Raw genomic sequence first — 23,667 nt, 5'->3', positions numbered from 1 at the left:
AAAATATTGTAATTCCAAATGACATCTTGTAGCATCGATTGATGTGGAGTGAAGCTGTGCCACTAATATTATTTAAATGCATTGAGTGGCATGCATCAGATCGGGTGATGAGGCAGTTCGGTCTGGCGCAGAAAGTTCCTGGAGAAGCTACTCGTCTTGCAGAATCTCACAACGTGGTTCTGACTGGACCAAAGAACAAAGATTGGAGAGTTGAACATTCTGAATACATTATGAAATGGACAAACCGTTTGAGTTCTGTTTTGGTTGATGATCCTGCATTGCACTATCAAGCATCTGATCGGTATATTCAATGGTATACAAAAGCATATGGAGCTCACCTGTGATTGACTAGTTATGTTCCACAGCCACAACCACAGCCACAGTCACAATCACAACCACAGCCACAGCCCATCATACACCCATAACAATAAAATATTAATAAATTAATAATAACAACAACAAATAATAACAAATAGTAATGCGTATCATAATAAAGGCTAATAATAATTATTATAATACTAATAACAATAAAAATAGAAGACTACTTACCTACATTGACAAACTCAGAAAATTTTGGTGCATTCATAGCATCTAGATCGAAAGCGTGCATAAAAGAAGGCTCTGTAGATGGATGTTGGCTCGTTAGTGCATTTGTCACATCTGCAACTTTAGGCTCAACTATGATATCATCTCGTCGACATCTTCAGCTGGACCAACAATATGATAAGTGCCCTCGAATTCCTCTTCACTTTCAGTGTTATAAACTGTCCAGTCGATCTTAGGTTTGGGTAAATCAACCTGAACTAATTCTCGAACTCAACATATAACTCGATAACTGACACTTGTGATCGTATTTGCTGGTAGATCGTAAACATCACTTGCATACTTGAATTGTCAACCACATACATTATTTGAAATTGAACAAAACCACCAAATACTAACACAGGCTGTCTATAGAGAATATTTGTGACTCTCTTTAATATTTGATTATCAACGCATTGACAAAGTATACTCTTAAATTCCTCATATTTGTGACTCTCTTTAATATTTGGCCATTATAATATATTTTCAAACTAACACTTCTCTCCATTTTTATTCTTTTACTTTCTCAACGAAATAAAACACATTCACACTCAACAAATTCGTTCTTCCTTTTATAATACTCGAGGTATATTTTTTTAATCTGGAAAATACAGTACGTCCCCTGTATAATGTCAATCCGCTCCTTGCATACTGGCAATACGTTATTCTTGTATTGTCAATACGTCCCCTTGTATTATTTTTTTTTTAAATGCAATCAGTCTCTCTTGTATTGTATTTTTTTATTTTAAAAAAAACCCGGCTAAAGTAATATGCCCTGCAGATTGTTAGCCCCAAAAATATGCAAACACCCCCACATTCAATAATGAAGCATTACACCAAACCCAAACCAATATTCAAAAAAATGAGCCTCCTTATCTTAGCATAAATAGTGTTTTATGATGGCGCCAAGCGACCAAGCCTCCAATTATTTGTTGTGCACTCTCTACTTTTGAAATATTTGATAAAATTGATAAAAACAAACGACCCAAGTTGCTTCTCTGTATAGCATATCCATCATGAAAACATATGTTGACATCACTGCAATCAGTTAGCGTTTCTCCCTCCTACTTGAATCCTCAATAAAACTTATTCTAAATATTTCAAAAGTAAATTTTTCAGTTCCCCCCTTCCAAATGAAGGATATGCCTTAGGTGGAAAAAGTATATTTAGGTTCTTGATAGTCTAGATAAAAAAAATTATAAAATAGAATAGTAAATTACATAAATTTTCTCGTCTTCTTCTTCTTCTCGCATCTTCTTCCAGCAACCACCATTACTATCATCATACTTACCACTACACCACTAACATATATTAGAACCGATTATTATTTTCTCAGACAGAAATTCTGGCAGACTCCATCAGCGACGGCTCCTACTCCCCTTCCTCATTGTGGTTCTTCCTCCCCCACTGAATAGCGTCGATGGCGACGGATCTCTCTCCCTCTCGCTCATTCTTGACTTGGCGGTGACACTGAAAATGACGAACGGCGACGGTCTAGCGACTCCACAGACGGCGATGGCAAGACGCGGATGAACAACAGCAAAGACGGCGCACGCAGAGACAGCCTGCGAAGATGACGACGACGGCGACTCCTCGTGGTGGTCGCACTCCTCCTTTCAACGACGTCAGCGGCGATAGCGAGGAGGTGGCGGAGAAAAATGAAAGGAGAAGAAGACAAAGGACAAAAATAAATTTTTAAAATAGAGTTATTTGTAAAAATATTTAAATATAAATATAATTATTATATTATTAATAAAAGTTTTAAATCTTAGCCGTTGGTTCAAAAATTCAATGACCATTATTTATAAAAAATCTTAGATTATAAAGGACGAGAATATACTTTCTCTATTAAAGAAAGCTCCCCAAATGAAATACCACAAGCCACCAGCAACTGAAGAAAGAAGCCATCTTTTGTGATCAAGACATAGCCAATTCACATAATTAAATAACTTGCAACATCCAATATTTCTTCAACACTTCTCCAAAAAATATTAAATACAAGTCAATTACTTTCATTTATTTGTTAAAACTTAAAAAGTTGTTGGGTTATGTAATTTTTTATAAGTAGATGTAATGTTGTACTAGAGACACAATCATGTATCAATTATCAAATTTTGTCAATCATCCAAATGTATGTGCTTGAGAAACAATCTTCGAGTGCATTTGGTTGAGTTTAGGAAAAGGAGTTTATTTTTTTATATGATAATAGTTTTCGGTAAGAGTCTATTTTACAGAAGGTACATTGTTTAGCTTATATGAAAAGCTCTCAAACTTTTAGTCTTTTCACAAATATTTATATAATTCTTAGAAGTCTCTATTGATCTCTTTTAATTAGATCAAACAATCAGGCCTTAAATGTAGCAGTTACCAAAACTAATGAACAGTTGAATTTATGTAACTGGGCATGCAGAAGTAATCATAGGTAGGCTTTACTTACTCTTCTCAATATCAAAGGTAGCGTTTGGTAGAGAGACGGAAATTGAAATATTGATACTGAGAGACGGAAACTTAGAAATAGAAATTGAAATAAATTTTAGTATTCTGTTTGGTGTAAAGTGGGAGACAGAAATTGAAACAAGAATGAAGCTCTAATTTAATTTGTACAAAGGGTAAAATTGGAATTAATTAATTGAAATGAGGGTATTTTAGGTATAAAATGTTATTAAAGTTTCAGTATCTGTTTCTAAAAATTTCAGTCCCCTGTGTCTCTACTTTTTTGAGGTACTGAAATATTGAAATTTTAGAGACAGAGATAGAAATTTTAGTATCAATCTCTAAACCAACAAATATGATATTAAATTTCAGTCTCTCAGTCTCTATCCCAATACTTCAAAATAAACGCTACCAAACAGTTGACTCTGTTTGCACCTTGACATGAATTCCATACAAAATTCAATAAGGGTTAAGTCTTTACTCTCATTATGTAAGCATGCATATTGCCTTATTAATCATCCAATAAACATAGGAGAATATGTTATCTTTTATGATAAAAAATAACCACACCTATGACCTATTGACATTAGTATCTTGGATTGTCATAAAACTTACCATTCTAAAAGATCACATCTTAAAAAAAATTAAAAAATAAAATTAAGAGAATCTATTTTCGTAAATAATAAATTTATTAGTATTATTTGATTTATGGTTGTATAATATTATTAGATTTTATCAAGATAATTTTATAATTATATATATATTAATATTTTCAATATTTTTGTAAGAATTTTAGGAGTTTAATTCTGATTGAAATATTTTACAAAAATATTTAATTAAATTGACTATTTATGTCATGTAATTAATATAAAAATTCATTTTTGTACTATACATAATTAAATGTATGTAAAAACACTTTTTGTTGTAAATCACTTTTTACAACTAGAGTACACTAAAATTAAATTTAATTTTGAATTAGGACCTGAGTCAATGCTAGCTAAAATTTAAATTTAACTCTTAAATTGCTCTCTAAAATAAAATAATAATAAAAAAACAGTGAAGAGGAATATAGCGGGAGCAGTGGCAGTAACACTCAGAACAGGAACATATGCCACATCTGCAACTGCAAGTGAATGGGGAAAATATAAAAAAGAAAAGGGTAATGCTGATGCAGATGAAGGAAGCACGGCAAGAAAAAAAAGCCACTTTATTTTTCTTTCTTTGATCTAATCTAATCTAAACCCTCCCTTTGCTGTGGAATTAGGCACCACCACTTTTCCTCATTGCAGCACCACCCAACACAACTCACAAACACCAATGTAAGTTTCTTCCTTCTTTTTCAATCTTCTCTCTTTCTCTCTACTTTTCTGTTTTTTCATTCTATTCTTCAAGTTGTTGCCTTCAAGTTCATGTTTTTACACCTTGTTTCTGTTTAGAACTCTTGTTTCCATTCCTAAAGACTGCAACTTTACAATGGGACACACATGGGGTTATGCTATTTCCTCCTTTTTTTCCTTCACACCCCACCATTGTCTTTTGCATCCACTCACACTCTTGTGTATGATTTTTCTTCTGTGTTCAATCACTTGTCACTCAATTGATATTCACCCACAAGACAAAGTTTCACTTTTGTGCTTCAAGTCATGGATTCAAGACCCTGACCAGGTTTTGTCCAATTGGGGTAGCTCCAACAATAACTGCACTAATTGGAATGGAATCACCTGTGACAACACTGGCCATGTTCTTTTGGTTAACCTCACAAGTATGAACTTGTCAGGCCAAATCCACCCGAGTTTTTGTAACCTTTCATACCTTGAAAAGGTGGATTTTTCACACAATAACTTCACATGCCCTCTACCTGTATGTTTTGGGAACTTGCTTGGTCTTCGAGCCGTTGATCTCAGTCACAACCGGTTCCATGGTGGGGTGCCAGATTCCTTCGTGAGGCTTAAGCAACTTACTGAGCTTGTTCTGAGTGGGAACCCTGATTTGGGAGGGCCAATTCCTGGTTGGATTGGTAATTTCTCTGCTTATTTGGAGAGATTGCAGCTTGGTTTCTGCTCATTCAATGGGATGATACCTGATAGCTTGGTTTACTTGAAGTCCCTCAATTATTTGGACCTTGAGAATAATTTGCTCTCTGGAAATCTGGTTGATTTTCACCAGCCACTGGTTTTGCTTAATCTGGCTTCGAATCGGTTTTCGGGTACTTTGCCTTGCTTTTCGGCTGCGATTGAGTCTCTAACTGTATTGAATCTGTCAAACAATTCAATTGTGGGGGGAATACCTGCCTGTATTGCATCACTTGAAGCTTTGAGTCATCTGAACCTATCAGGGAACCACTTAAAGTATAGAATATCTCCAAGACTAGTGTTCTCGGAGAAGCTCCTGGTTTTGGACTTGAGTAATAATGGTCTGAGTGGTCCAATTCCAGGTAAAATTGCAGAGACGACAGAAAAACAGGGCCTGGTTCTTCTTGACCTTTCACACAATCAATTCTCTGGTGAAATTCCTTTGAAAATTACAGAATTGAAAAGCTTGCAGGCTTTGTTCTTATCTCACAACCTTCTGTCCGGAGAAATTCCTGCTAGGATTGGAAATTTGACTTACCTCGAAGTCATTGATCTCTCACACAACTCACTATCTGGCACTATTCCGCTGAATATTGTTGGGTGCTTTCAGCTGCTTGCCCTCATACTTAATAATAACAATCTTTCTGGCGTGATTCAACCGGAGTTCGATGCACTGGATAGCTTGAAGATACTGGACATAAGCAATAACAGGTTCTCAGGGGACATTCCACTCACTTTGGCTGGATGTAAATCTTTGGAGATTGTCGATTTTAGTTCTAATGATCTTTCTGGATCCTTGAATGATGCAATAACCAAATGGACAAACCTCAGGTATCTGTCTCTAGCTCAGAACAAATTCAGTGGAACTCTGCCTAGTTGGTTGTTCACATTTCAGGCAATAGAAATGATGGATTTCTCACACAACAAGTTCTCTGGCTTCATACCTGATGTTAATGTTAAGGGTAGTTCATTGTTTAACAACAGAGACTTAACTGTTAAAGAGCCAACGGGTGCAACAAGAAATGTTCAACTGAGAGTATCCGTGATTGTTTCCGATAACAATCAATCCAGTTTCACCTATAATCTTTCCTCAATGGTTGGAATCGATCTATCGAACAACTTGCTACATGGGGAGATTCCTAGGGGCTTATTTGGCCTAGCTGGCCTACAATATCTAAATTTATCATCCAACTTTCTTGATGGGCAGCTTCCGGGTTTGCAGAAAATGCAGAGCTTGAAAGCATTAGATCTGTCTCATAATTCGTTGTCGGGGCATATCCCAGGAAACATTTCTAGCCTTCAAGGTCTGGACACCTTGAATCTGTCTTACAACTGTTTCTCAGGATCTGTTCCCCAGAAGCAAGGGTATGGGAGATTTCCCGGAGCATTTGCTGGAAATCCAGACTTATGCTTGGAATCTTCTGGTGGCGGATGCGAGGATGGAAGGGTTTCATCAGAGCAAGGCAGTTTTTTCGGGGAAGATAGAATGGATGGACCGATTTCTGTTGGAATTTTCTTTATTAGCGCCTTTATTAGTTTCGATGTTGGTGTCGTCGTTTTGTTTTGTTCTACTAGAGCAAGAAACTACATTCTCCGGACAAAAGTTTGATTTAGTGCTTGTGATAGTGATAAACGTTAACCTGTAAATTCCATTTTTGTAATGTGGTAACTGTCTTGTTACAAGAGATGAAACACATCCTGTGATATCTGCTAATCATTTACTGAACTAGTGTGCAGAAATGACAGGACTTTGGTCATGATGTGAATCACAAAAGGTATAAACAACTCTTATGCCTTTGCCTCATTGATCTTGTTTAGTAAAGGAGTGAAGATAGAATAGTCCTGCATTGTTCAGCTGGAAAAGAATGTATGTATATCGTGAAAGTTTGATAGGTGAAGTAATTGTAGATCATTGAATGGTTCTTTTTTGGCCGAAACTGGTTATTTTATGATTCATTAGCATCTCCACTCAGATATAATGCTATGTATAATTGAAGTAGGTTCAGCATGATAAAATGCTTGTTTGTCTAGTGCAGCAATGATGAAAATTTGACTCTAGGCATCAAATTGCAGTTTTACTAGTTGGAGAACTAAAAACCTGCCTTGATTTTGGTATTGTTTACACTAAACTGCAAATTGGCGCAGTTAGAAGCGGTAAGTTTAGACAAAATTCAATTGTGTTCTCCAGGCTTTTTTTTTTTTTTGTACTGGGTGTTCTCCAGGCTTAAATAGCAATTAATGTACCAATCTTTTTATCAACCTGATCCAAATGATTATGAATAAGAAAGGAAAAAAAAAAACAAGAGTAATATCTACTATTAATCTGATCGAGGATCAGGGATTGTGATTGACAAAACAAAATAGTGAAAATACAAAGCAATAATTCAAATTGCTCATTGAGTTGCTTGCAGCCTTGTTCAAAGGCAATATAAAATCATGAAGCAGATTTATTTGACTACAATAATGAATAGTTTACAATCAAGTGGTAACACATCAAAAATTAAATATAGAACTATGTAATAATACATTGAATTCTACCAGTCCTCTTGTTCTAAAATCTACTAATTATTACTATCATTATTTTTTCTTTTGGGGAGAGGGGGGCAATCCATTGTGCATCTTCCAATCCATTGTGCAAGTTTAATATAATTTCAATAGCCAGCAACAATTTATGCTGTTCTTCCTAGCTTCCAATCCAAGTTTTAAAATTGAGGTTAGATTGGAAATTACTACCAAAACCCTGACAAACCCCGCACAATTCTTTTAGCAACAAAATTCCTGCTCTCACATAAGTTGTCAGTTGAAAGATATATCCATTTTCCATTCCTATCTGCACAATCTGGGGTAGGCAAGATCAGCCATAAACCCATTTCAGCTACTCTACCATCATCAATGTTCTAGTATTTGATAGGACCTTCCAGGCTCCCAGATGCAAACTGCAATAACAGAAAAAGGAAAAAAAGGGGGTTGAAAACAAAGTCTAAGTTATTCACATTATAAAATTTAAGCTTGCCTGCAGTATGCAGTCTTGTGATAAACTCAAAAAGGCCAAATAAATAAATAAAAGGGACTTAATTTAGTCAAATCGTCCAAGATCTAAGCCACCTCAATGGTCTTATCAAACATCGATTTCTCTTGATATAATGTAATCCTTTGAGGCTCCTTCAGCCTAGTGTGTATAAATGTTTCTGTTTCTAATCCTATTATTATGTTTTTCTTGTTCTTGTCCAAGACTGTGATCTGCTTTCAGCTTCCCTTAAACTCGGACAAGGGCAAGAGATGCCTAGTCAACATGTAATGTTTCCATACTAAACATGTACCATAACTGAATGAACTATTGTAAATTAGTTTCTTTGAATGATCAGAAAATATTTTTTTTGATTTCCATTTCAGACTGTGCCCATGCTTTCTATTAATGTGGAAACATATAGCATATAAACTTAAGACCCACAAAAATCAGGACTTCGATATATAATCACAAAAGTAAAGAAAGATCTCCAGAAAAGTGATTGAATAATGATACGAATCTGATCAAGAAAATTTCATGAAAGAAAAGGACTTTGACATAATAAACTATGGTACAATTCCCTCCACTTGTTACATTTACATATTTATATATATCCCCTAGACTCCGAATTCTTAAACAACTCAATTTGTTTTCTCTTACCTGTTGAACAATTGGATTTGTTGATGTTGTAAATTCATGAGTCATTCCTTCCCAAACAATCTTTCCCTTGTGTAGAAACACCAACCTAAATTTATGCAGTAGATTCTCAGACATGCATTTGTCAATCCCAGCAAAATTACGTGACTTGAGGGAATGGGAAGAAGACTAGACATGCAACATTATGAAAAAAATGCTTACCTGTCAATGGCTCTTTTAATGGTACTATGTTGGTGAGTGACGACCACATATGATGCAATGTTCCCGGGTTTCCCACGTGCATCTTGTCCTTTTATGTGCACTGAACGAATTAGATCCTCAACAACAGTTGATGCAATGGGATCTAGTCCAGCAGTTGGTTCATCATATAAGAGAACCTTTACAGAAGCACAAAACACCGTTTATGAACAGAAGAAAATAAGGTTTGGAGGAAAAATTAAGTGGTGTAGAAGAAAGTGATGCGTTAGCTTAAAATCACATTCTCTCTTTGATAGAAAATACATAACAGGTAATTCTGGATCAGATAAGAACTCAATAAGTATAACTGGAGTCAAAAAAGTTTATTGTCACACTACATAGCTGAAAATCTTCTAGTTTTAGCAACGTAAAGTAACTAGAAGATGAGAAGAGGATCAGTATAGAACAGAAACTCTTCAAAGCAATATCTCTATCGCTTTAAGTGAGTCAATACCAGAAATCCTAGGTAAAGCCATTAACAGAGAAACGGCTACAATGTGTTTGTACAGACGAAAAAATGCAACAGGAACCCGACTTATCTTTGCTATAGATTTCACATTGTCTACCCTAGAGTGGAATAGAGATAACTTTTTTACAAGATTGCAATTAAACCATCAGAATTATTGGATTATTGCATCAGAGAAAACCTCAGATGACCATCGTGAGAATTTACTATCCAAATTCATCATATGGTTTACAACCAATCCAAGAATAAAAAAATCAAGAAAGAAAGAAAGAAAAACCAAAAGAGGGATTGACAATGAAGTCATCACATAGCCCCACTATTCCAAATCCCATTGGAGGTCCAATCAAGAGAACATTACAAGGAAATAACTTTTTCACTCCAAATTGAAGCCAGAGTCACTGACCTACTGGATTACATAAGGTTTCATACATGCTGATATCAAAGACAATTTTAGTAAATCCAAAATGCAACGGATGTCTTTTTATGGTTCTTGAATTAATAGGTGAACCCATATCTAAAGAAAATCAGTCAATCATACCTAGTAGTAGACATTTCAAATATTAATTAAGAACTTGGAAATACCAGCAAATATTTGCAAATCTGGGCGAAGATGGGGGACTTGAGAGAGAAAAGGGAAGTTGTATTCTAAAAGCTATATTGTACCTCAGGCTCAATTGAATCCTTTGAATTGTCATAAATAATAGATCGAGCTAAAGCAACTCGTTTTTTCATTCCACCTGATAACTCAGAAGGCAACCGATTCTCAACTCCCTAAAAAAGTAAGAAAAGAGAAAGTGATCAGGCATTCTAGCCGCATATATACGGAAAAAACTTTCTTAACACCAAAAAGAAAAGGTATACTTTGCTAATCTTAACCGCATCGGTAATGCCTAAAATTAACAGTAACCATGTTTATGATGAATACCTTCAATCCAACAGCAGCCAAGGTTTCCTTGACAACCTCTGATATCTGGTCCTCCGGCATGCTTGAGTGTTCATACCTGAAAAACAAACACATCAGAAACAAACAAGACAAACCCATCATTTAGATTTTAGACAAGATTAAAATGGAATCAATATTTCAAAGGCAATGAAGGTTGCATCTTACAACAGAAAACCAACATTTTCACGGACAGTCAAAGAATCAAAAAGTGCTGCACTTTGGAACACCTGTAAACCAATAAATAAATTCCATTACAAAGGGAAATTAATAGAACTTAAAATGAGCGGGTTGCTGATCACTCGAAAACTTACTAATCCAATGCGAAGACCATGTAGCTCATCATCGCTTACCAGACCAACTCTCTTTCTACCTCGAATATAAACCTCACCCTGTTCGTTTAACAACAATAAGATTCAACAAGTAGAACTCAGGTATTTCGAATTGACATCAAGATCAACATCACAATCAACTACTTACCTTATCTGGAATAAGTAATCCTGCAATAATCTTTAAAACTGTGGATTTTCCAGTCCCAGAAGGACCGATTATTCCAACTGCTTCCCCATGTCTAATCTATTTGTAATGTAAAGGGGAAAAAACATAAAATAAAATTAGTGAGCTCCAAATCAATTGAATCCTCCAATTCTAGAATAGCTAACTTTCCTTGAGAAATGTGGAGGAATAGCTAATTTTCATAAGAAAGGCATTGATCCAAATTAAGTTATAAAAGAAACTTTGCTTTCACAGATAACCAAGAAGATACTCTAATCCGTGTAACCAACTAATCCCACTTTCCAAAACTTGGCAATAGCTGTCATAAAAAATATGCCTTGAAATATTATAAGTCATTCATTATTTCATTTCATTTCATAAAAAACAACACAAAAACAAGCAGAACAACAAAGTAAGAGATCAAAACGAAACAAAAAATATGCAAAAGGATCATATATACGCAAGTATAAACAATGAATCACCTTGAAGCTAACACCATTGAGGATTTTCTTTTCCCCAAATGACTTGTAGACGTCTCTACACTCAATAAGAACATCAGAGTCACCATCTTGTTCCCGAAGTGTGCTCAATTGCTCCGATTTCGATGAACCCTAGACACCAACAACAACCACCACGTTGACGTCAACATCTCCCACGTGAAATACTTTACAAAGATCAAAACTTTATAGCTACTTGTCAACCACAATTCCCAGAATCTAACACACAACTCAAACACAAAGGAAAATTTGAAAGAAAAAAAAATTGGAAAATCGCAAATGATAAGAAGAATGATGAATAATAATTACATTGAATCTGAGGGCAGAAGAGTCTTCGCTCTTGAAGTTCGTTGGAGGAGCGACGCAAGCACAAACAACCTTTCTATGATCTTTATTATTTGCGTGGAAAGAATTGAACTTGGTTGAAGCCGCGAATCTCGAATACAAAGAAGAAGAAGAACGAGACGCAGCGTTTTGGGTGGTTAGAGAAAAGAAGGGGTTTGTCGACAAAGAAACCATTGCTTAACGAGAACAAAATGAATGAGTCAAAGAAAGAGACTTTGATCGATTTTGTAACAATATAAGAAGAAAAAGAAGAGGAAGAGTTGGAATTATGAGGTGGAAACCATAATAATAGAAATAAACTAAAAATTAAAAATAATAAGCATGTGAATCATATGGTTGGTGGTTTTGAAAGTTGAAAAAGCGTGAGTATGTAATGATGATGGGGAATTGGTCGGTGATGGTGAAGGAAGAGGAATGAATCTGTGAAGTGTTATGGTGGCGGAGTGTGGAAGATGATGTTGTTATCGAAAGTGGGAAGCACAATCAAGAAATCAAAGGATATACCAAAACACAGGGACTCGTTAACCTCACCTCTCTCTTTCAAGGTTGTGACTCTGCAAATCATGTTCAATTTCTTATGAACTAAAGATGTCATGGTTGTGTGTTAAGTGTAAACATAATTAAAAATTTTCGAGATTCTTAATCCAACATAATAAAGACTAATATGTTACATGTTGGATTTTATTTAAGAGTTTATTATTAACGTTGCATAAAATAAGATTTGAATTTCTAATACTTATTTAAACATCTTGGCTCTTGATAATTTTTTAAAGAGAAAAGCTTAGTATACAAGCGATTAGGGCTTGTAACTATTACAAGTTCATTAACGCCTAATCCACTAAAACGCGCTGCAACTCCTACGTCACTTACATGCGCTATACAAAGATCCCGCGTTTGTATAACTACCAAATGTAAAAGATTTGTTTCCTTCTTTGTTTTCTTTCTTTTCAAATTTCATCGTTTTTCTTCTCGCGCGTCTTCCCCTGATTTTTCGATCGTTCTTTTCCTCTCCTTTCTCATTGGTTTGTTCTTCGTCATTGACGTTAGTTTTTCTTTCTGTAACTCCAGCTTCGTTTTGACATGGTGTATTTATAGTTTTTGACATGGTGTATTCTGCAACCTCTCTGTTGTTGATGACCAGTTTGTTCCGAAGGTTAGAATGACCTTTACCACCCTTGAAGATGCTGAAAAATTTTACAGGAACTATACCAAGGTTGCAGGTTTTTCTACAAGAGTTCGGAGCACAAATAGAAAGGAAAACGAGATTAAGAATCAATTGATTACATGTAGCAGAGAGGGAAAATGAAACTCTCATAGCAAAGACTCATTTGATAGGAATTGGAATGATTTTCTGCTAAACTTTGGTCTTGTGGACAACAAGTGGCTTTCATTTAGTGTTGGGTTAAAATCTGCAGCAGAGGTGTAAATTTAATTTTTTATCAGGTGTATTTATAGTCTGTGTTTGGGTGTATTATGCAGATCTCTATGCAGACCGTCATATATGGGTTTCAATCTATCTGATTACCACTTCATATTATAGTACCTGTAAATAAGACATTTTGAATACACCAGAGAGAGTTTAATTAATTTTGGTCTTGTGGACAACAAGTGGCTTTCAGGTAGTGTTAGGTTAAAATCTGCAGCAGGAGTGTAAATTTAATTTTTTATCGGGTGTATTTATAGTCTGTGTTTGGGTGTATTATGCAGATCTCTATGCAGACCGTCATATATGGGTTCCAATCTATCTGGATCACCACTTCATATTATAGTACCTGTAAATCAGACATTTTGAATACACCAGAGAGAGTTTAATTAATTTTGGTCTTGTGGACAACAAGTGGCTTTCAGGTAGTGTTGGGTTAAAATCTGCAGCAGAGGTGTAAATTTAATTTTTTATCGGGTGTATTTATAGTCTGTGTTTGGGTGTATTATGCAGATCTCTATGCAGACCGTCATATATGGTTCCAATCTATCTGGATCACCACTTCATATTATAGTACCTGTAAATTAGAAATTTTGAATACACTAGAGAGAGTTTAATTAATTTTGGTCTTGTGGACAACAAGTGGCTTTCAGGTAGTGTTGGGTTAAAATCTGCAGCAGAGGTGTAAATTTAATTTTTTATCGGGTGTATTTATAGTCTGTGTTTGGGTGTATTATGCAGATCTCTATGCAGACCGTCATATATGGGTTCCAATCTATCTGGATCACCACTTCATATTATAGTACCTGTAAATCAGACATTTTGAATACACTAGAGAGAGTTTAATTAATTTTGGACTTGTGGACAACAAGTAGCTTTCAGGTAGTGTTGGGTTAAAATCTGCAGCAGAGGTGTAAATTTAATTTTTTATCGGGTGTATTTATAGTCTGTGTTTGGGTGTATTATACAGATCTCTATGCAGACCGTTATATATGGGTTCCAATCTATCTGGATCACCACTTCATATTATAGTACCTGTAAATCAGACATTTTAAATACACCAGAGAGAGTTTAATTAATTTTGGTCTTGTGGACAACAAGTGGCTTTCAGGTAGTGTTGGGTTAAAATCTGCAGCAGATGTGTAAATTTAATTTTTTATCGGGTGTATTTATGGTCTGTGTTTGGGTGTATTATGCAGATCTCTATGCAGACCGTCATATATGGGTTCCAATCTATCTAGATCACCACTTCATATTATAATACCTGTAAATCAGACATTTTGAATACACCAGAGAGAGTTTAATTAATTTTGGTCTTGTGGACAACAAGTGGCTTTCAGGTAGTGTTGGGTTAAAATCTGCAGCAGGGGTGTAAATTTAATTTTTATCGGGTGTATTTATAGTCTGTGTTTGGGTGTATTATGCAGATCTCTATGCAGACCGTCATATATGGGTTCCAATCTATCTGGATCACCACTTCATATTATAGTACCTGTAAATCAGATATTTTGAATACACCAGAGAGAGTTTAATTAATTTTGGTCTTGTGGACAACAAGTGGCTTTCAGGTAGTGTTGGGTTAAAATCTGCAGCAGAGGTGTAAATTTAATTTTTTATCGGGTGTATTTATAGTCTGTGTTTGGGTGTATTATGCAAATCTCTATGCAGACCGTCATATATGGGTTCCAATTTATCTGGATCACAACTTCATATTATAGTACCTGTAAATCAGACATTTTGAATACACCAGAGAGAGTTTAATTATGGAAAAAAATTTACTTATAATTGGATCAAATATATTTACACCATGTGTTCAATTTCTTAGAACAAGAAGATCAATAAAACCTAGAAGAACATAGAAGAACAGTAAAACATTGTTCTTCGATTTCGAAATCAGAAACAGAAATGTGAAAAATGTACAAGATGAGTAAAACAATAACGTACCTTGAATAATATTTTGTTGATGGTTTCTGCTATTATTCGCGACGAGTTCAAATGTCTCTTCAATTTGGAATGTTGCTCGAAACTTGAGGATTTGTGTTATCTTTGAAGGAGAAGAGGAAGAGTGAGCCATAACGAGCGATTTTTTCGAAGCGTAATCGTTTGAGTGACGCGCGTGAAATTGACGCTCCATTTAAAGGGAGGGAGTGCGCGTGGATTAAATCTGAGTTGGGCCAACTTGTAAGGATTGTATGCGTTATTTGCTTGTATGTGTAGCGGGGCCCTTTTTTAAAAAATTAGGAGTTCTGAATAAAAAAATTCATTTCAGTCTTTAATATTTAATTTTGTAAAATTAATTGATTTTTCTCTAAATAATTTTTTTAAAACATATTTATTTGGCATATTAATTAATAATTTTTTATTTAATTTTTATAAATAAAAACAACTTAAAAATTACTAATATTTTTTAGTTTTATATAATAAATTTAGTTAATATATTAAAAAAACTAAAACAAAAAAACTAAACAGTCCTAACAATAAAACTCTTAACAAAAAAATTACCAATTCTAATTAATTTTTAATTGATAAATCGACAGTTTAACATGTTATGTAACTTTATTTCGTTAATACAAAGAAAAATATTGATAAAGAAACTAATCTATCTCACATAAATAAAGACTAAGGACTGAAAAGAAATTATTTTTATTGAAAATCTCATTATCTTTTGAGATATTTGTCAGAAATTGTTTAAAATTTTTTTCAAAAATTATTAAATAATTTAATTAAATATAATTAAATTATTTAATATAATATATAAATTATTTTTTTATTAATTTTTGACTTAAATACGAAATTAATATCAAAGAGATTCATGCGCTTACAAAATAATGTTTAGAATATTTATCAATAAAATGGTTTCTCATTAATTTTCAAATTTAATAAATGTGACCATTCATTATTTGATTCAGTTTTCATTGACAAAAATGTTAAACAACCAAATAGTTCTAGCTCTAATATGTATTGCTATGGCATCTCATTTCTCTTGGTTAGATTACCGACCCTTTGACATTCATCACACCTTGACACCATTTCTTTGGCATCCTTAAATACTGTTGGCTAGTAAAATCCGGATTGGAGCACTTTTGTTGTTGTCCGTTCTCCACTAAAGTGACCTCTATATGCTGATCCATGGCATTGCCATAGCACCTCTTGCCCTTCTTCATGGGATATACACCTTCTTAGGACACCATCAGTACACTTCTTGAACAGATAGGGATCATCTCAGATGTAGTGTCTGGCATCCTTGATTAGCTTCCTCCTCATGTGCTTATTGATGTTTGTTGGTAACTCCCCTATAGCCTTGAAGTTAGCTATGTCTGCAAACCAAGGGGCTACCTGAATCATCATCAATTATTCATCAGGGAAGCTTTCATTTACTGCAACTTGCTGTATTTCTTCTTCTTGCGGAATCCTTGAGAGGTGGTCAGCTACTTTATTTTCTGCTCCGCTCTTATCTTTGTCTCAATATCGAATTCCTGGAGCAGCAGGATCCACCTTATCAATCTGGGCTTAGATTCTTGTTTGGTAAACAAGTACTTGAGTGCTGCATGATCAGTGAACACAATCACTTTTGAGCCAATAAGATATGATCTAAACTTATCAAAAGCAAAAACTATGGCTAAAAGTTCTTTCTCTATGGTAGTATAGTTCCTTTGATTCTCATTAAGGACTTCGCTAGCATAGTAGATTACTGATGAGCGGATATTTTATACGCTTTTTGGGGGTAATTTCATGTAGATTTTAGTATGTTTTAGTTAGTTTTTAGTAGATTTTTATTAGTTTTTAGGAAAAAAATCATATTTTTGGACTTTACTATGAGTTTGTGTGTTTTTCTGTGATTTCAAGTATTTTCTGGTTGAAATTGAGGGAGCTAAACAAAAATCTAATTCAGGTTGAAAAAGGACTGCTGATTCACTCGGAATGGATTTTTTGGAGCTACAGGAGTCCAATTGGCGTGCTCTCAATTGGGTTGGAAAGTAGACATCCAGAGCTTTTCATCAATATATAATAGTTCATACCTTGCGCGAAGAAAGACGACGTAAACTGGCGTTTAACGCCAGTTCCATGTTGCAGTCTGGCGTTCAGTGCCAGAAACAGGTTGCAAGTTGGAGTTCAGCGCCAGAAACAGGTTACAACCTAGCGTTCAACTCCAGAAACAGCCCAGGCACGTGAGAAGCTTAAGTCTCAGCCCCAATACACACCAAGTGGGCCCCAGAAGTGGATTTCTGCACTATCCATCTTAGTTTACTCAATTTCTGTAAACCTAGGTTACTAGTTTAGTATTTAAACAACTTTTAGAGACTTATTTTGTATCTCATGACATTTTTTGATCTGAACTTTATACCTTTTGACGGCATGAGTCTCTAAACTCCATTGTTGGGGGTGAGGAGCTCTGCAGCGTCTCGATGAATTAATGCAATTATTTCTGTTTTCCATTCAAACATGCTTGTTCCTATCTAAGATGTTCATTCGCGCTTCACTATGAAGAAGGTGATGATCCGTGACACTCATCACCTTCCTCAATCCATGAACGTATGCCTGACGACCACCTCCGTTCTACATCAGATTGAATGAGTATCTCTTAGATTCCTTAATCAGAATCTTCGTGGTATAAGCTAGAATTGATGACGACATTCATGAGAATCTGAAAAGTCTATACCTTGTCTGTGGTATTCCGAGCAGAATTCAAGGATTGAATGGCTGTGACGAGCTTCAAACTCGCGATTGTTGGGCGTAGTGACAGATGCAAAAGGATCAATGGATCTTATTCCGACATGATCGAGAACCAACAGATGATTAGCCGTGCTGTGACAGAGCATTTGGACCATTTTCACTGAGAGGATGGAAAGTAACCATTGACAACGGTGACACCCTACATACAGCTTGCCATGGAAGGAACTTTGCACTTTTGAAAGTAAGGAAGCATTATGTTATAGGAATTCAGAAGACAAAGCATCTCCAAAACTCCAACATATTCTCCATTATTGCATAACAAGTATTTATTTCATGCTCTTTGACTTTTTACAATTAAAACGAAAGAACCCTATTGGTATCCTGACTAAGATCAACAAGATAACTATAGCTTGCTTCAAGCCAACAATCTCCGTGGGATTCGACCCTTACTCACGTAAGGTATTACTTGGACGACCCAGTGCACTTGCTGGTTAGTTGTGTGGATTGCAAAAGTGTGATTGCAATTTCGTGCACCAAGTTTTTGGCGCCGTTGCCGGGGAATGTTCGAGTTTGAACAACTAAAGGTTTATTTTGTTGCTTAGATTAGGAATAATTTATTTTTGTTGCTATAGAGTCATTAAATCTGAGTCCTTTATTTTCTTTTCAAAATTTTTTCAAAAATATTATTTTTTATTATTAATTTTTAATTTTTCTGTGAGTTTAGTTTTATATTTTAAGTTTGGTGTCAATTGCATATTTTATATTTTCCTTTAAATTTTCGAATTTGTGTTCTTTGTTTTTCTTGGATCTTCAAGTTGTTCTTGTTTATTTTTCTTGTTTGATCTTTAGTTTTTCTTGTTCTGTGTGTTTTCGTGTTTTTCTTGTGCTTTTTCAAAATATTAGTTTTCAAAAAAATTATTTTTATTTATTAAATTTACCTCTTCAAAACAAGTGTTACATTTAAAGCTCAATTGGCTAGAGCGTTGGTTTATGTTCTTGGTAATTGGGTATCTTTTTTAAAAATAATTTTTCTTTGATTGAATCTTGTGCCAAATTTTAAGTTTGGTATTTTCTTGTTAATCTTTTTATAATTTTCGAAAATTTTATTGTGGTTTTCTAAAAATTTTAAGTTTGGTGTTCTTTCTTTTGTTCTTGTTGTTCTTGTGAATCTTCAAGGTGTTCTTGAGTCTTCCTTGTGTTTTGATCTTAAAATTTTTAAGTTTGGTGTTCCTTGGTGTTTTCCCTCCAAAATTTTCGAAAACAAGGAACATTAGATCTAAAAATTTTAAGTCTTATGTCTTTTGTGTGTTTTTCTCTTTCATCATAAAATTCAAAATTCAAAAAAATATCTTTTTTAACTATTTTTAAGCCATATTTTCGAATTTTTTTTAAAATTCAAATTTCAATTTCAAAATTTTTCAAATCTTATCCTTTTAAGATTAAATTTTTTTTATCTTTTTCGAAAATATTCTAACCACTTTCTCTCTCCTCACTTTTTTAAAAATCTTCATAAAATATTTTTTAATTCTTTTTTATTTTTTTATTATTTATTTTTATTTTTATTGTCGTCTTTATTTTATTTTATTTTTTTATTATTATTTCGAAATTTTTATATATAATAAAATAAATAAAATAAATTCACATCATCTCTCTTTCTCCATCATGGACATAAGTGAAAATCAACAGTACAGAAAGACTCTGGGGTCATATGCTAACCCTACTACTGCTTCATATGGTAGTAGTATCTGTATACCCTCCATTGAAGTTAGTAGTTTTGAGCTGAATCATCAGCTCATTATCATGGTGCAGCAAAGCTGCCAATATTCCGGTCTTCCACAGGAAGAACCTACAGAGTTTTTGGCATAATTTTTATAAATTGCTGACACAGTACATGATAAGGAGGTAGATAAGGATGTCTACAGGCTATTACTATTTTCATTTGCTGTAAAAGACCAAGCTAAGAGGTGGTTAAATAACCAACATAAGGACAGCATAAAGACATGGAAACAGCTGTCAGAAAAATTCCTGAATCACTATTTTCCTCCAAAATGGATGACACAGCTAAGGCTGAGCATCCAAGGCTTCAAACAAGGAGATAATGAATCTCTTTATGATGCTTGGAAGAGATACAGAGAGATGCTAAGAAAATGTCCCGCTGAAATGTTTTCAGAGTGGGTGCAGTTAGACATCTTCTACTATGGGCTTACAGAAAGAGCTCAGATTTCTCTAGACCACTCAGCTGGTGGATCTATACACACGAGAAAGACAATAGAATAAGCTCAAGAGCTTATTGATACAGTTGCCAGAAATCAACATCTGTACCTAAACAGTGAATCTTCCATCAACGAAGAGGCTAAAACAGTAACTGCTGAACTCAGTCCTGCATATCAAGCTACTGAATTCAATCAGCAATTAGACTTTCTAACAAAACAGTTAGCCGAATTCAAGGAGATATTACAAGAAATAAGAATGGCTAATATGAATATGGAAGTACAGTTGAAGCAAACAGAATAGCAGTTATCAAAACAAATAACAGAAGAGTGCCAAGCAGTTCAATTAAGAAGTGGAAAAACATTAAATACCTCATTTCAAGGTAGCAGAAAGCCAAGAAATGAGCAAACTACCCAAAATCCATTTGAGGACAGTAAGAGCCCAGAGAGGAATAATTCTGGCGCTCAAATGCCAGAAAATGGGTGGAAGGCTGGTGCTGAACGCCCAAACCATGCTCATTCCTGGCGTTCAATGCCAGAAACAAGCAAGGAATTGGCATTGAACGCCCAAAGGGAGCACAGTTCTGGCGTTCAGACGCCAGAAACAGGTAAGGTGCTGGCGTCTAACGCCACTCCAGCTTCCACCCCTGGCATTCAAATGCCAGTGGGGATCAGAAATATACAAGTGCTGATAATAACCCTTCTAAAAAGGCTTTCCAACCCACATCTGTAGGCAATAAACCTGCAACAACCAAGGTTGAGGAATACAAAGCCAAAATGCCTTATCTTCAGAAACTCCACCAAGCGGAACAGGATAACCAATTTTCCCACTTTGCAGACTATCTCAGGACTCTTGAAATAAAGATTCCATTTGCAGAGGCACTTGAGCAAATACCCTCTTATGCTAAGTTCATGAAAGAGATCTTAAGTCATAAGAAGGATTGGAGGGAAACTGAAAAAGTTTACCTCATTGAAGAATGCAGTGCAGTCATTCTGAAAAGCTTACCTGAGAAGCTTAAAGATCCCGGAAGCTTTATGATATCATGCACATTAGAGGGTACTTGTACCAAGCAAGCTTTATGTGATCTTGGGGCAAGTATCAACCTAATACCTGCATCTACTATCAAAAAGCTTGGTTTGACTGAAGAAGTCAAACCAACCCGGATATGTCTCCAACTTGCTAATGGCTCCATTAAATACCCATCAGGCGTGATTGAAGACATGATTGTCAAGGTTGGGCCATTTGCCTTTCCTACTGACTTTGTGGTGCTGAAAATAGAGGAGCACAAGAGTGCAACTCTCATTCTAGGAAGACCTTTCCTAGTAACTGGCCGAACCCTTATTGACGTCCAAAAATGGGAAGTAACCCTGAGAGTCAATGAAGATGAGTTCAAGTTGAATTTTGTCAAAGCTATGCAGCATCCAGACACCCCAAATGACTGCATGAGCATTGATATTATTGACTCTCTGGTAAAAGAGGTCAATATGACTGAGAGTCTCGAATCAGAGCTAGAGGATATCTTTAAAGATGTTCAGCCTGATCTGGAGGAATCAGAGAGAATAATAGAACATCTGAAAATCCCTCAGGAAGAGGAGGAACCTCCTAAACCCGAGCTCAAACCATTACTACCATCCCTGAAATATGCATTTCTGGGAGAAGGTGATACCTTTCATGTAATCATAAGCTCTACCTTAGAGCCACAGAAAGAGGAAGCACTAATTCAAATGCTAAAGACACACAAGACAACTCTTGGGTGGTCCATCAGTGATCTTAAGGGTATTAGCCCAGCCAGATGCATGCACAAGATCTTATTAGAGGGTGACGCTAAGCCAGTGGTTCAACCACAAAGGCGGCTGAATCCAGCCATGAAGGAGGTGGTGCAGAAGGAGGTCACTAAATTACTAGAGGCTGTGATTATTTATCCTATTTCTGATAGCCCCTGGGTAAGCCCTGTCCAAGTCGTCCCTAAGAAGGGTGGCATGACAGTGGTTCATAATGAAAAAAATGAACTGGTTCCTACAAGAACAGTTACAGGGTGGCGTATGTGTATTGATTATAAAAGGCTCAATACAGCTACCAGAAAGGATCATTTTCCTTTACCATTCATAGACCAGATGCTAGAAAGACTAGCAGGTCATGAATACTACTGCTTCCTGGATGGATATTCAGGTTATAATCAAATTGCAGTAGATCCCCAGGATCAAGAGAAAACAACATTCACATGTCTATCTGGAGTATTTGCATACAGAAGGATGCCATTTGGTCTGTGCAATGCACCTGCAACCTTTCAAAGGTGCATGCTCTCAATTTTCTCTGATATGGTGGAAAAATTCCTAGAAGTCTTCATGGATGACTTTTCAGTATTTGGAGACTCATTCAGCTTCTGTCTTGACCATCTAGCACTTGTTCTAAAGAGGTGCCAAGAGACTAACCTGGTTTTAAACTGGGAGAAATGTCATTTTATGGTGACTGAAGGAATTGTCCTTGGACACAAAATTTCGAATAAGGGAATAGAAGTGGATCAAGCTAAGGTAGAGGTAATTGAAAAATTACCACCACCAGCCAATGTTAAGGCAATCAGAAGCTTTCTGGGGCATTCAGGATTCTATAGGAGGTTTATAAAGAATTTTTCAAAAATTGCCAAATCTCTAAGTAATCTGCTAGCTGCTGACATGCCATTTATCTTTGATAAGGAATGTCTGCAGGCATTTGAGACTCTGAAAGCTAAGCTGGTCACAGCACCAGTCATCTCTGCACCAGACTGGACATTACCTTTTGAACTGGTGTGTGATGCCAGTGACCATGCCATTGGTGCAGTGTTGGGACAAAGGCATGACAAGCTTCTGCACGTCATTTACTATGTCAGTCGTGTTTTAAATGATGCACAGAAAAACTACACAACCACAGAAAAAGAGCTACTTGCAGTGGTTTACGCCATTGACAAGTTTAGATCTTATTTAGTGGGATCAAAAGTGATTGTGTACACTGACCATGCTGCTCTTAAATATCTACTCACAAAGCAGGATTCAAAACCCAGACTCATCAGATGGGTATTACTTCTGCAAGAGTTTGATATAGAAATAAGAGACAGAAAAGGGACAAAGAACCAAGTAGCAGATCACCTGTCCCGAATAGAACCAGTAGAAGGGGCGTCCCTCCCTCTTACTGAGATCTCTGAAAACTTTCCGGATGAGCAACTCTTTGCCATCCAGGAAGTGCCATGGTTTGCAGACATTACAAACTACAAGGCAACAAGATTCATACCCAAAGAGTACAGTAGGCAGCAAAGAAAGAAATTAATCACGGATGCAAAGTACTATCTTTGGGATGAACCATATCTCTTCAAGAGATGTGCAGACGAAGTAATTCGTAGATGTGTGCCTAAAGAAGAAGCACAGAAGATCCTCTGGCACTGCCATGGATCACAGTATGGAGGACATTTTGGAAGTGAGCGAACAGCCACAAGAGTCCTCCAATGTGGCTTCTACTGGCCTACTCTCTATAAAGATTCCCGAGTGTTTGTACTTAATTGTGACAGTTGCCAAAGATCTGGTAACCTACCTCACAGTTATGCCATGCCTCAACAGAGGATCTTGGAGATTGAGTTGTTTGATGTATGGGGTATTGA

At 35.7% G+C, this 23,667-nt stretch overlaps 2 protein-coding genes and 1 non-coding gene across 3 annotated transcripts; 1 reads left to right on the top strand and 2 right to left on the bottom strand.

Annotated features, from left to right (window-relative positions):
- The first annotated feature begins 4,203 nt into the window (after positions 1-4,203).
- LOC130973855 (receptor-like protein CLAVATA2) lies at positions 4,204-7,129 on the top strand. The gene is made up of 2 exons (XM_057898539.1): positions 4,204-4,334; positions 4,452-7,129. Exon 2 carries the CDS (start codon positions 4,489-4,491, stop codon positions 6,694-6,696), a length of 2,208 nt encoding a protein of 735 aa, XP_057754522.1. The 5' UTR covers positions 4,204-4,334; positions 4,452-4,488; the 3' UTR covers positions 6,697-7,129.
- A 246-nt stretch (positions 7,130-7,375) lies between these two features.
- Positions 7,376-12,301, bottom strand: LOC130973856 (protein TRIGALACTOSYLDIACYLGLYCEROL 3, chloroplastic). The gene is made up of 10 exons (XM_057898540.1): positions 11,696-12,301; positions 11,372-11,500; positions 10,875-10,970; positions 10,709-10,786; positions 10,563-10,624; positions 10,380-10,455; positions 10,118-10,225; positions 8,953-9,128; positions 8,755-8,839; positions 7,376-8,023 (listed from the first exon to the last, which is right to left on the bottom strand). The coding sequence occupies exons 1-10, from the start codon at positions 11,903-11,905 to the stop codon at positions 7,985-7,987; spliced, it is 1,059 nt and encodes a 352-aa protein (XP_057754523.1). The 5' UTR covers positions 11,906-12,301; the 3' UTR covers positions 7,376-7,984.
- On the bottom strand, positions 9,598-9,684 carry LOC130978474 (small nucleolar RNA Z161/Z228). Its single transcript, XR_009086115.1, has one exon. It is a non-coding gene; the product is annotated as a small nucleolar RNA Z161/Z228 (small nucleolar RNA).
- Positions 12,302-23,667: the final 11,366 nt, after the last annotated feature.

The sequence above is a fragment of the Arachis stenosperma genome, chromosome 4 (genome assembly GCF_014773155.1).
Source record: "Arachis stenosperma cultivar V10309 chromosome 4, arast.V10309.gnm1.PFL2, whole genome shotgun sequence".
Classification (NCBI taxonomy): Eukaryota; Viridiplantae; Streptophyta; class Magnoliopsida; order Fabales; family Fabaceae; genus Arachis; species Arachis stenosperma.
This window is presented reverse-complemented; position numbering and strand designations above follow the sequence as displayed.

Coding starts and splice junctions, on each gene's coding strand:
- LOC130973855 (XM_057898539.1), top strand. CDS start 4,489: ATGGGACACACATGGGGTTATGCTATTTCCTCCTTTTTTTCCTTCACA.
- LOC130973856 (XM_057898540.1), bottom strand. CDS start 11,905: ATGGTTTCTTTGTCGACAAACCCCTTCTTTTCTCTAACCACCCAAAAC. Junction 10,787..10,874: donor GATTACTTATTCCAGATAAG/GTAAGTAGTTGA, acceptor TTAAACGAACAG/GGTGAGGTTTATATTCGAGG. Junction 10,456..10,562: donor GAAAATGTTGGTTTTCTGTT/GTAAGATGCAAC, acceptor TTTGTTTTTCAG/GTATGAACACTCAAGCATGC.